Here is a 12,524-nt window from a genome sequence, read left to right as displayed (position 1 = left end):
TTAATAATTATATATTTTAATTATATATATTTATATTTCAGTGACCACTTAGTACAGCTGTGTCATTTGATTAATGTAGCCCAGAAAAGCGACTCATTTACCACTCTAAGACTTGGCCTCACTATTTTACTGACTGTCAGGCTCTGTACAAATTATTCTACTTTTCAATGTTCTAGTTTCCTCATTCACAAATAGGGATGGCAATAGAGCTCACTTTGTAGAACTTTGATGAAGAATAAATACAGCAATACACATAAAGTGCTTAGTCCAGTACTTGACAGCTTTAAAATCTTCCACCTGATTTTCAAGGCCTTCTGAAATCATGTCCCACTTGAACTTGTCCAATCATATTACCCACTTGTTTTTTTTTTTTTTTTTCATTTTTTTTTCATCTCAGACATTGCAGGGATGAAATGTCTACTTTTTTTTTTTTCCAAACTCTGACCTGCCTCTCCAGTCTCTCCTAAATGTACTTTAGAGTCATTTCCATTACTGGACCTTTTGCAGATTCTGTTTTAACTGTGCCAATCAGAATCTTATCTCTGCCTTAGGGTTCAGCTCAAGCCCTGCGTCTTCCTTGAAGTCTTCATATCTCCTTTTCTAAAGCCTCTGCAATTATTATGTTATTCTTTGTAGTTTTTCTGTGATGTTATGGGTTTTATGCCTTTAACCTAATTCCAGTTTCATAGAGTCGGATACCATCTCTATCTAAACTTTGAAGAGTCTATCTCTACAGTGCCTAACACAGACTAGAAACTTCATAAAAGCTTACTGGTTGGAGATCATGAGTATTCATTGGCAGATTTGAAAAATTCTGGCACTCTAAGTTATTCCCTGGAGTGGAGAATATTCTAGTAACTTGTCATTCACTTACTTCATTCCATGAATGCATTTATACTTTATACCTTAGCTGTTTCCATAAAGGATTTGAAGCAGTGTAGAACTCATTTGCTGAGATTTTGTATTGTTATTTGCATATTTAAATGGAGTGCTTTTTAGGAACGTCTTTAAAGAAATATATTCTACCATAAAAAATAGGTAAGTCAGTTTTTTTCTTTTGAGCTTCTAGGCTTCACAAAATTATTTATTTTGTCCAATGTTAAATTTGTTAAACTTAAAACATATCTTGTCTTCTTGGGAAGTTTCTCTGTTTTATTCTGTACTCTTTTCAGCTCATGAACTTTTTGTTGCACAAAGCTCTGAAAGTGTCAGTCAGAACCAGAAAAGAATAAAGTATTTTTCATATATTGGGCTTGGGAAATCTGATTGTTTCTCTTGGAACAGATTGTTCATTATAACAGTATCTGTAATAAATGGAGTGCACTGCCGAGATAGATGGAAATGAAATTAATTTGGCTCAGATGTGATCTTTGTTTTGCTTATGAGGATTTGAAACATCCTTACAGAGTTTCAAATTTCCATGCAATTTAGAAATAAAAGAGTTTTCAAAAATGTGTCTTGTCTCCCTTGCCAGTAGCCATTACCTGACTATGGTACTATAGAACAGAACAGCAAATGTGAATAATTGTATCTGAAATGAGTGTGTGATCACACCTTATAAAATGCTGTCATATATTGTATATTTTAAGAATTATTGTTTAAAACATTCATTCACAAATAAAACTATTACATAAATATATGCTTTTTGTTATAGGTTGCCTATCAAGTTGGTAACTATGAATTGGCTAAGAAAGTTTTCTCACCAGTTTGGGATTATTTTGTTGCTTCGCCACTTCAGGATGAACAATCTGTTATTTGTTTAAGCAATATAGTTACTATTACACAGAGAAGGTAATTAGAAATATCCTTCTAAAATACTAATTTGCTTATTGAAAATATAGATGCTGGATGTGAAGCCTAGAATTATTTTTTATATCATGTTCAGATAGTCCATATAAAATGATTTCTAATAACTATTGTAATAAAAGTATACATTGCAAGGTCTCATGTGCTTGTTAGAAACTTTCTTTCTTTCTTTCTTTTTTTTAATACTCACTCACTCTGTCGCCCAGGCTGGAGTGCAGTCGCATGATCTTGGCTCACTGCAACCTCCGCCTCCTGGGCTGAGGAGATTCTCATGCCTCAGCCTCCCGAGTAGCTGGGATTACAGGTGTGCACCATCACGCCCTGCTGATTTTTGTATTTTTAGTAGAGATGGGGTTTTGCCATGTTGGCCAGGCTGGTCTCGAACTCCTGGCCTCAAGTGATCTGCCCACCTGAGCCTCCCAAAGTGCCGAGATTACAGGCATAAGCCACCGTGGCTGGCCGACAAACTTTCTTTCTAGAGTCAGCAAAAACACTGGAGGCCTAAGGTTGAAGGTTATGAAATAAAAATACCAACTACAAACCAAAGTAATATCAGTTATATCCTAAAACACAAATATGCATTGGGAACTTTTGTACCAGAGAAAGGTCAAATTGGGGTTAAGGTTATGGTCTGACAGGTTGACTGTTAGGTTAAGAAGGCTTTTCCTTTGCTAGAAGAGGCTCCCAGGGTTACACCATTGGCAACTGCAAATAGGCCAGTAGAAGCCATATAGAATTACTATCATTTGTCTTTACTGCCATTTTCCTTAAAAGAACAAAGTTTTGAAGCAGGCTCAGAAATGAGCTTTAGTGTAATTTCAGTCGGTCTCAGTAACAAATTCAAAAGCAACAAGAATCTCCCTCACCTGGCTGTTAATGCCTGAAAGTTTTAAAATAAGGAGACAAAACCCTTCATTCCTCAATCAAAAATAATGAGCTTATATATGCAAATATTGATTCAGGCAAGGCATTGATAATTCCATTCAATTAAACAAATGCAGACTTAGCATTTTCTATGTACAAGGATGCTATGTGCTATGGGGGGATGGATTTCAGAGGCATTTTAGAGGAGGAAGAGACAGGACTTAGATATGTGACTTGTGGGGTAACAGAGAAAGTGAAAAGTGGGATTTCTAGTGTTAACTGACTGGGAAGTCTGTGACATTTACTAAGGGGATATGAGAGGTAGAACAAGTTCTTGGAGGAAGATAATTAATTTGATTGAGAATATTTTGAGTTTGGTTTTCCAGCAGGACGCCTTTGTGAATATGAGATGCCAGTAGGTTTATTTATCTAGTGCTGACACTCAAGAGAGCATCAAGGCTAGAGATATAGATTTAGAAATTGTCCATTGAGTTCATCATCAATGTCTTGAAAATGAATGATATCTCCCAGGAAACGACTGTTTAACAGAAAAGACAGAAGGCCAGAATTGAACCCTAGGCATTGCTTAATATTTAGGGAGCAGAAGTAGAAGATGGAACCAAGGAAAGATATTGAAAAGAAGCTGTCCAGAAAATGAAAGTCCAAGAAAGTGCATTGCTAGGGAAAGTGAAAGTATCACCAAAGAGGGACTGACCAGCGATATTAAATATCAGCACCAGGTCAGGCAGAGCAGCTGCTCAATAAAATGCCACAGAGAGGGTTGAGTAGAACACAAATGAAGAAGTGTTGGCAATTAGGAGGCCATTGGTAAATTCCAGAGAGCCACTTTTGTAGCATGAGAGGCCAGAAACCATTTTGCAATTGGCTAAGGAAAAAAAGGAAATGAAACATCCGAACAAGCAAAGACTACTCATGTGAAGTATGGTGGTAAAGAGGAGGAGAGCAGGCAGAAGCTTAGTGGGGAGGCAGGCTGAAGGAAAGAATTGTGGAGTGTGGAGAGAAGACAGCCAGTAGAGAGGGAGACACTGAAGAAGAAAATGTAGGTGATGATAACACTATGGTGGTAGAGCCTGGTGGACATAAGAGCTCATGGGTGGAAAGAACAAAGGATTTAGAAATATTTTTTTGTGGGGGAATGTGAACAAGGAGACATCAGGGATAAATGGAAGTGTTGTTGAGATGCAGTAATGACTCAGTTGATGTAATTGAACATGAATTTGTACTGAAGCCCAGCTCCTTGGTGCTAAAGACCCCATTTGATTCATCTTTATACCCGAGGGTCTAGAACAGTGTCTTGTACATAGTAGGCATTCAGCAATTGCTAGCATGAATGAAAGAATGAGTGAGCAAAATCAGTAAGTGATTGTTGTCAGAGAGAGAGAAAAATTGGACAGTTGACATCTATGCAAGGTCAGGCAAATTGATTATTGCACAAAATAAGGAGGTGACAGAACCTAACCTGCTAGAAAGATTATTATTGAAAAGACTGACCAGCGTCTGAGCTAGGTAGAGAAGGAAATGGAGCCAGGGGGTGACAACTTGTACTAATTGCGCGTGTCAAGGTGCTGAAGGTCAAAGAGCAAGTTTAGTATGAGTCGCAATCGTGGGAGACCTAAAATCTTTCTGGTAAAGATCATTTTAAAGTTTAACATGGTGGTGAAAGGGATCATCTTCCAGTGTGAATTAATGATATCAGCGCTTTCCTGTTTTATAGGGATGGGGGCATAGCGAGTAGTTAAGCCCAAAGCTTAAGAGGGAGGGTTTGTCACCAAGGAAGGCTAAGGGCAAGGGGTGGAATACTGGACACAGGGAAGACTTTGCATATTTCACAGCTTTGCCAATGGTTGGCTCTGTCAACTGCAATTTAGAAAAGATAATTAGAAATCATCCAAGAGTTATTAAGATTCTCTTTTAAGCAAGGCTGAGCTTGCTGNAATTGAAACATTGGACCTATTTCTCAACCTTCTGAACATCTATAGTGATTTTGTTATCTTGATAAAAAATAACTTTATGTATTAGAACCCCCAAAAATTGCCACTAATTAATTTTATGTATCTGTGACATAATATTTCAGTAGTTTAATTTTCTTAGTTGTGAACTTGTCTGTGCAAGAGTAGCTATTCTAAATATTTTTGTTGCTTTTTTGGGATCATTGTGTAGATACTGAAAACAAATCAATGTAAAAAGACAAGTTGACCTGCTAAATAATTTTATATTTATACCTGCCATTTACTTCATATTGCAGATTACATTCAGATATTTTGGCAGAGACTTCTTCAATCCTCTTGTACCTTTTTCTTAGAAATATTTTTGTAATAAGTGACATCAAAATTAAAGAAGAAAATCTTTTCTGTGATAATATTAAAGGCAATGAGATTTTCCCATCTCAACAAGTAAGTGAATTAAAGTGACTAAAAACATGTCAGATTCACTGTATTATTTTCTTGATGTTTTAAGGTCATGTTTTTTGAGTGATTGCGTAGCTTGTTTGGTGAATGGACTGAAAGGACATTGTCTGATTATGCAACTTTATGTGATATTTCATGTAAGTTTCACAGACCGGAGTTTCATGCTTTTTCTCTTCTTTTCAATTTATTTCTTTCCCCCCTGTATACGAAAATACTATATATTTCAGACATTCAAAAATATATAATATATAAAGTGAAACCCATTGTAATCTTATTACCTCTAAGAATATAACAATTTTGCTTTCATATGATTTCTCTAAGAACATATACCTAGACAAATCTGTTATTATTATTTAGGAAAATGGGATTATGATCTACTTGCTATTCTGCAACTTGCCTTTTTAACACTTTTATAATATATCTTGCACATATTTTCATGCTGGTATGTATCAATCTGTCACTTTTTTTTTTCAATTATAATATTGTCTTCATGGAGGCAGGAATGTAACCTATCTCCTATTGATAGATTCTCAGTGTGGTTATGAACATTGCTGTATGTACATCTGCAACTGTATAATGCTCTTGCATTTAGTAATGATCCTACATTATTTTTTTTCATTCCTTCTCAAAGTTCACTTTTCTTTCTCTCTTTCCTTCTTTAGGTATGGAGGCTTTAGCTGTCTATGTTTTTTACAGTTGCTATTTCCTACCCATCCATTAACTAATTAATTAACCAAGACATTGTTACTTGGGACTATGCCAGTTTCTGGGGATATAAAAGTGAAAAAAATGATTCTTTGCCCAAGACAAGTTCACTGTCCTGTAGAGCCCAAGTACTCACAACCATCATCAACCTGTTCCTACTAAATTGCCTTCAGCTTCTTCTTTCAGCATATTCAATCTGAAAACAAAGACAATTTTCAAGTACTTCAATGAATTCCAGAATGCTAGACTACCATTTTAGTAAAAACTGACTATATAGAAATTTCTGGTTACCACTCAGTTTCTTTGTACATAATCTTGAATGTGCGTGTGTGTGTGTGTGTGTGTGTGTGTGTGTGTGTGTGTGTATATAATGAAATCTTTCCCAGGAAAGGAAAAAGAGGAGTAAGAAAGGATTACTATTCTTTTTAAGTGGCATTTACTCTCAAAACCTTAATGTTACATTTTACTATCATTTAAATTTAAGTAGCAAAAGTATAATTAGCAGAAGCAGAATAGGAGGTTAGCTTGGTTTACTGAAAATTTACCGTTTTCTTTCAAATCAAAAAAGGAAATGAGAACCTGTTAATCAAATGGGGGCAATATTATAGAGATTTTATATATTTTAATTGTTATTATAATTTATATTTTGAAAACTAGATTTTTTAAAATATAAAATATAGCCAACTTTTAGCTTATCAATAAAAAAACTGGCTTCTTTCATGGTACTTGTATTGTTTTATGAAAAATTCTGAAGTTTAATTCTAAGATCGTGCTATCCATAGGTAGCATTATTGGAGAGTTAGAGTTGTTTCTGAATTTAGATTTTCTAAAATACAAAACTCATGTTATTTTTAGCCAGAAGGATCACATTTTCTACCCTTTCTTCTTTTTAGAGACACATAAGCTAAGCACCTATGTTGAATCTGAGTAACAATGCCTGTTTCTTTACAGGTTGCCAGACTGATTGAATGTGAGAGAGTATTAGTGGCATTGGAACTTAGCAACTTCCTAAATGATTGCAGCTATACGCTTCAAGCTGTGACTCAGTGTTATGGCCTTCTTGCTCCCATAATCTATCACAATATTGTTTTGGTACCTGTTGTACAGGTAAGGGTATTCCTCTCCCCAAGAGAAGGGAATCTTTATAACAGCAACTTAACAATTCATTTTAGAAAAGAAAAGCCATGTATCTCTTATAAAATTATGAAATTTTAGGAGTTAACTGAAAAACACTTTAATAAATTCTATGTCTGGAAAAATATAGATAAGGACACAAAATGGGTTTCTCTGAAAATATTTGTCCTTGTTCCTGTCCATATTTAAATATTGGCAATTTACCTTTCTAGAGTTTTAAAGTTATTTTAATTTTTATGTTCTTGTAGTATCAGAAACAACAATATTTATTCAAGGGATGTTGTTAAATCCATCATCTGGGGAAAAATATGGTGGAAGACCCAAGACAAAATACCGGGTGTGTTGGTGATGGAGGAGTTAGGATTTATGGAAAAAGAGCAGCTGAGACCTGGCTGAAGGGATTGTAGAGTTTTTCATGTTTCTTAACTTATCACCATGGATTTAGTGGCTTGAAAGGACACTCATTTACGATCTCATAGTTTCTGTGGGTTAAGAGGTTGGACATAGGTTAGCTGAGTCTTCTGTTTAGGGTCTTATGAGGTTGAAATCAAAGTGTTGGCCAGGGCTGTGATTTCCTCTGAGGCTTGAGGTCCTTTTCTGAGTTCACTGTTATTGAGAGAATTCATTTCCTTGAGGTTTTACATAGGAGGTCCTTAGCTCCTAAAGGCCAACTACTAATTCTGTGCCGCATGACCTTTCCACATCATGGCACTTTGCCTTTTCAAGGCTGTAGGAGAGTCTCCTCCAGTATGCTGTGAGGAGCCTTATCTAGGGTAATGCAATCACGAGACTGATGAGCTCATCACATTCAGGAGCCCCGTTCACACTCAAGGGGAAGGAATCATACAGGGCATGTACACCATGGGGAAGAATCCTGGGGACCATCTTAGAATTCGGCTTACTACAGGGAAGTAATGAGAGATGTAAGATTTTGCTGCTGAGACTTGCAGAAAGTTATCGCCATCATTGTCACTGTCATCGTCAGCATCATGATCATCATCACTGAGACAATTTTTGTCATCCTAGAAGATGTGAGTGAACTCATACAAAGTCCAAAAATTTTTAGTACTCGATTGAGAAAACTAACTAGACAGCTTGAGTAACTTAAAAAAGATTCACCTTGGAGGGACTCTACGGAGCATAAGTGTGTCTCCTTCTCCTACATTCCCCACAGCTGCTGGAGATCTGCCTCCAGAGTCCAAAATCTAGACTCATAGTTGACAGCCTTCTGGGTCAGTTGTAAATAGATGGAGCCGTTTTCTCAAGTGTGGAGTATGGTTCCTCCAAAAGCCAAAGGTGCTGACCTGGCATGGTCTTTCTTTTTAAAGGTGAGAGATGCCAGATGTCAGACCTACTTTGGAGGGGGTATCCCAGCCTCCCCCAGATATTTAATGTGGCAGCCCTCTGAATCATCATTGGGTCTATTTGTACCCATTGGAAGGTGTTTATCAAGGTCTTCAATGTACTTGACATTTCTTGATCATTAAGTCTGATCAACATAATGTCATTGATATAGTGGCCCAATGTTTTGTTTTGAGGAATGTCCAGAAAGTTTATGTCCTTTCACATAAAATTGTGTCAGATTTTATAAGAACATTCATTGTCTTGGGACAAGACTTGAAATGCATACTTTTATCTGTCCAGTGTTAATGGGAACTAGGATAGAAAAGAAAACATTAGCTATATCAATGCGTACCTTTTAATGTGTGTTAGCTTAGCAAAGATACCACATTGGGAACAGCAGCCGCTCAATTGACTGAGTTTACAGTATCCACTGTTACTTTCTAGAATCCCACTGATTCAGGATACCTTTGGCTACAGAATGGATTATAGCTATGGGAAGTCTTAGGAAAGAAGTCTCTAATTGAATTGTGTTGTTTGGAATTAGAAAAGATGAGTAGAACAGAAGGGAGTTTCCAGAAATAGGCCTCAATATATATGAGAATGTAATATGTGACAGAGTTGCCATTCCCATTCAGTGGAAAGAGAATGGACATTTTTACTAAATGATGGTAAAATGCCTGGATATTCACCTGAGAGAAAATCGAGTTTGACTCCTATTTGTACCATATACAAAATGTCCCGATTTATCAAAGACTTAAGTGTAAAATAAAGCAAAAACTTTAGGAAAAAAATATCTCAGGAGATGACATATGCAGTCCAGGGTTTGGGGGGAAACATTTCTAACCAAGACTGAACTTCTAACAGCAACAAAGAACCTATGTGTAACAAAAAGTACTATAACAAAGATAGAAGAACATTTATAGATTTGGAAAAAAGCATCTCCAAATGTGACAGAGGGCAAATATATATACATGTATAACAAAAAGTCTTGCAAACTGACAATAACCTAATAGAAAAATAGGCACAGGATATGAATAAGCAGTTCACAGGAGAGCAAATTCAGATGAGTGAGAAATATATGAAAAGATGCTCAAATTCTGAATATTCATAGAAATTCACATTAAATTAACAATGGAATATCACTGGCAGGATTGAAAAGATTTGCTGGTGAAGATGTGGGACAATTGCATTCTCATTCATACATGGGGGGAATATGAATTGTTACAAGCATTTGAATTTTGGTAAAGTAATTTTAAATTAAATTAAATCTCATTTTAAACAAGATTAAAAACAAATATACTTGATGTGGTAGTCCCTCAGTTAGTAATTTATCCTATAGAATAAAATTTTAATAAAATTAAAAATACATTTATCTGACACAGCAATTCTTCTGTTAGTAATTTATCCTATAGAATAAAACCTCCAGTTGACATAATGTCACTCCTAGTTCCACCTCTTGGTTCCTGGACCTGCGGAACCTACTGGGACACAGTGCTACATACTGTCATTGGTTTAGAATGTATACTGTGTTCTGGAGGTTGGTATCTCATCTTCACTGGGTATCATCTCAAAGCCAGCATCTTGATTGCTAATCATAGTTGGCAACTGAGCATGTAAAAGGGTATTTACTGTGACATTCTTGGTGTCGGCAAAAAAGCTGGTGACAAAGAGAAGTAACAGTACTCCCAGATTGTACAACCATGAAAATATGCACCATGAAGTCCTGGAAAAGGCTGAGTAAATTATGCCTGATCCACACCAAATAATATTATGCAACCATTAGAAACAATGAATTAGAGCTATACCTGTAGACTCAGAGCATTTCTCACCAGACATGGTTGTCCAAAAACCATGTCTTATGAGAAATGTTCACAACCAAAGGCATGGTTGAAGGAAAAAATACATGATTCCTAAAAGTATATACAAATCCCATTTTGTAAAACAGCAACCCTCCTGTATATTTTTATACACATATATGTATTTATATTTATATGAGCCTTGGGAAAACTCCAAAACTACTAGGGTGTTCACATGATTTAGGGATATGATATGGTAGTGTGGGAGAGGGTGATTAGGGTGGGGAGGAATTTAAAAAGTCTTAGAGATGAGTGTACTGTAACAATAGTAACAGTATTGTTAGAATGAGAGCTTGAAGCAATTAATGTGCCCCCAAAGAACTAACATTCATATATTAATTTGTCCTTTGGGTTAATCTAAATGATGAATAGATTGATGCAATCTCAGCGCTACTTTTGAAAAGCTAAACTTACTCGTCTAGCTCTTGATCAAATTTAAGATCATATAATATGAAGCAAGGAGAATAGGAAGTAAACACCAATATTAATTGATTTCCTGAGGTATAAATGTTTGGTTTTAATTTTAAAGAAACTATTATTTCAAGTACCTGGAATCACTATGTAAGATTTAATATGCCATGTAATCTTCCATCTGCTTTTTCAAGGTCCTTCTATACCTGGATGTGATAGTTTCTCAAATACATACAACATTCTGACTATATCTTTTAAGATATTTATCAAAATATGCTTTGTTTTATAGTCATTTGTGTTTTTATTTTATTCTTTCCACTAATTTTCAAGTTGCTGTAGGTGAAGGACTAATCCCAAAATTGAATGTATCAACTTTATCTAAGTGTACTTTCCTTTATACCTAATAAACAATTTATCAATAATTATTGATAATAATAAAATTTTATGTCTTAAAGGTTGCATGATTTGAATGGAACATTTTGTAATGAAATGAGTAAGGATGACATTTTAAAACAGAAATCATTGTGGTTCTAATTTTTAGATCCTAATAAAGTGTATAGTGGTTTTGCAAGGACTACCAAATATTGTCTGCTCGAAGAAACATACTGCGAGCTTTGAAAATATACAGCACATGATAGCTTGTTGTATCTTCTACATAACAAAGGTATTTATCTCATTCTTTATCTAGTATTATAAAATTTAGGAGCAATGATGATTTGGAAAGTCTACTTTTAATCACAATAAGAACTATTTTAAAATAGCACCCCAAAAGCATTTTAGATCAAAAGCAAATGTAGAGGTTAAACATTATAGAATAGCAATCTGTTGTTGAACTTTTTGATGAAACTTTAGTTCACAAACTAGAAATAGCATTTGTGTATATATATAATTTTTTTAATTATTATACTTTAAGTTCCAGGATACATGTGCACAACGTGCAGGTTTGTTACATAGGTATACATGTGCCATGTTGGTTTGCTGCACCCATCAACTCGTCATTTACATTAGATATTTCTCCTAATGCTATCCCTCCCATCACACCAGGAGGCCCCGATGTGTGATGTTCCCCTTCCTGTGTCAATGTGTTCTCATTGTTCAACTCCCACTTATGAGTGAGACCATGTGGTGTTTGGTTTTCTGTCCTTGTGATATTTTGCTGAGAATGATGGTTTCCAGCTTCATACATGTCCCTGCAAAGGACATGAACTCATCTTTTTTTATGGCTGCGTAGTATTCCATGGTGTATATGTGCCACATTTTCTTTATCCAGTCTATTATTGATGGACATTTGGGTTGGTTCCAAGTCTTTGCTATTGTGAATAGTGCTGCAATAACCATACATGTGCATGTGACTTTATAGTAGAATGATTTCTAATCCTTTGGGTATATACCCAGTATTGGGATCGCTGGGTCAAGTGGTATTTCTAGTTCTATATCCTTGAGGAATTGTCACACTGTCTTCCACAATGGTTGAACTAATTTACACTCCCACCAACAGTGTAAAAGCATTCTATTTCTCCACATCCTCTCCAGCATCTGTTGTTTCCTGACTTTTTAATGATCGTCATTCTAACTGGTGTGAGGTAGTATCTCATTGTGGTTTTGATTTGCATTTCTCTGATGACCAGTGATGATGAGCATTTTTTCATATGTCTGTTGGCTGCATAAATGTCTTCTTTTGAGAAGTGTCTGTTCATATCCTTTGCCCACTGTTTGATGGGGTTGTTTTTTTCTTGTAAAGTTGTTTAAGTTCTTTGTAGATTCTAGATATTAGCCCTTTGTCAGATGGATAGATTGCAAAAATTTTCTCCCATTCTGTATGTTGCATGTTCACTCTGATGATAGTTTCTTTTGCTGTGCAGAAGGTCTTTAGTTTAATTAGATCCCATTTGTCTATTTTGGCTTTTGTTGCCATTGCTTTTAGTGTTTTAGACATGAAGTATTTGCCCATGCCTGTGTCCAGAATGGTATTGCC

The 12,524-nt window shown here is 35.6% G+C and overlaps 1 protein-coding gene across 1 annotated transcript in view; it reads left to right on the top strand.

Moving 5' to 3' along the window:
• The window catches only part of CFAP54 (cilia and flagella associated protein 54), a 374,000-nt gene that overhangs the window by 97,856 nt on the left and 263,620 nt on the right, over positions 1–12,524 (top strand). The window contains 4 exon segments of the mRNA XM_017893969.1: positions 1,655–1,791; positions 4,937–5,084; positions 6,756–6,911; positions 11,091–11,213. Of these exon segments, the coding sequence (XP_017749458.1) occupies positions 1,655–1,791; positions 4,937–5,084; positions 6,756–6,911; positions 11,091–11,213 (564 nt within the window).

The sequence above is a fragment of the Rhinopithecus bieti genome, unplaced genomic scaffold (assembly GCF_001698545.2).
Source record: "Rhinopithecus bieti isolate Rb0 unplaced genomic scaffold, ASM169854v2 scaffold_23405, whole genome shotgun sequence".
In the NCBI taxonomy this organism is placed as follows: Eukaryota; Metazoa; Chordata; class Mammalia; order Primates; family Cercopithecidae; genus Rhinopithecus; species Rhinopithecus bieti.
The sequence above is the reverse complement of the archived record's forward strand: the minus strand, read 5'-3'. Positions and strand labels throughout refer to the sequence as shown.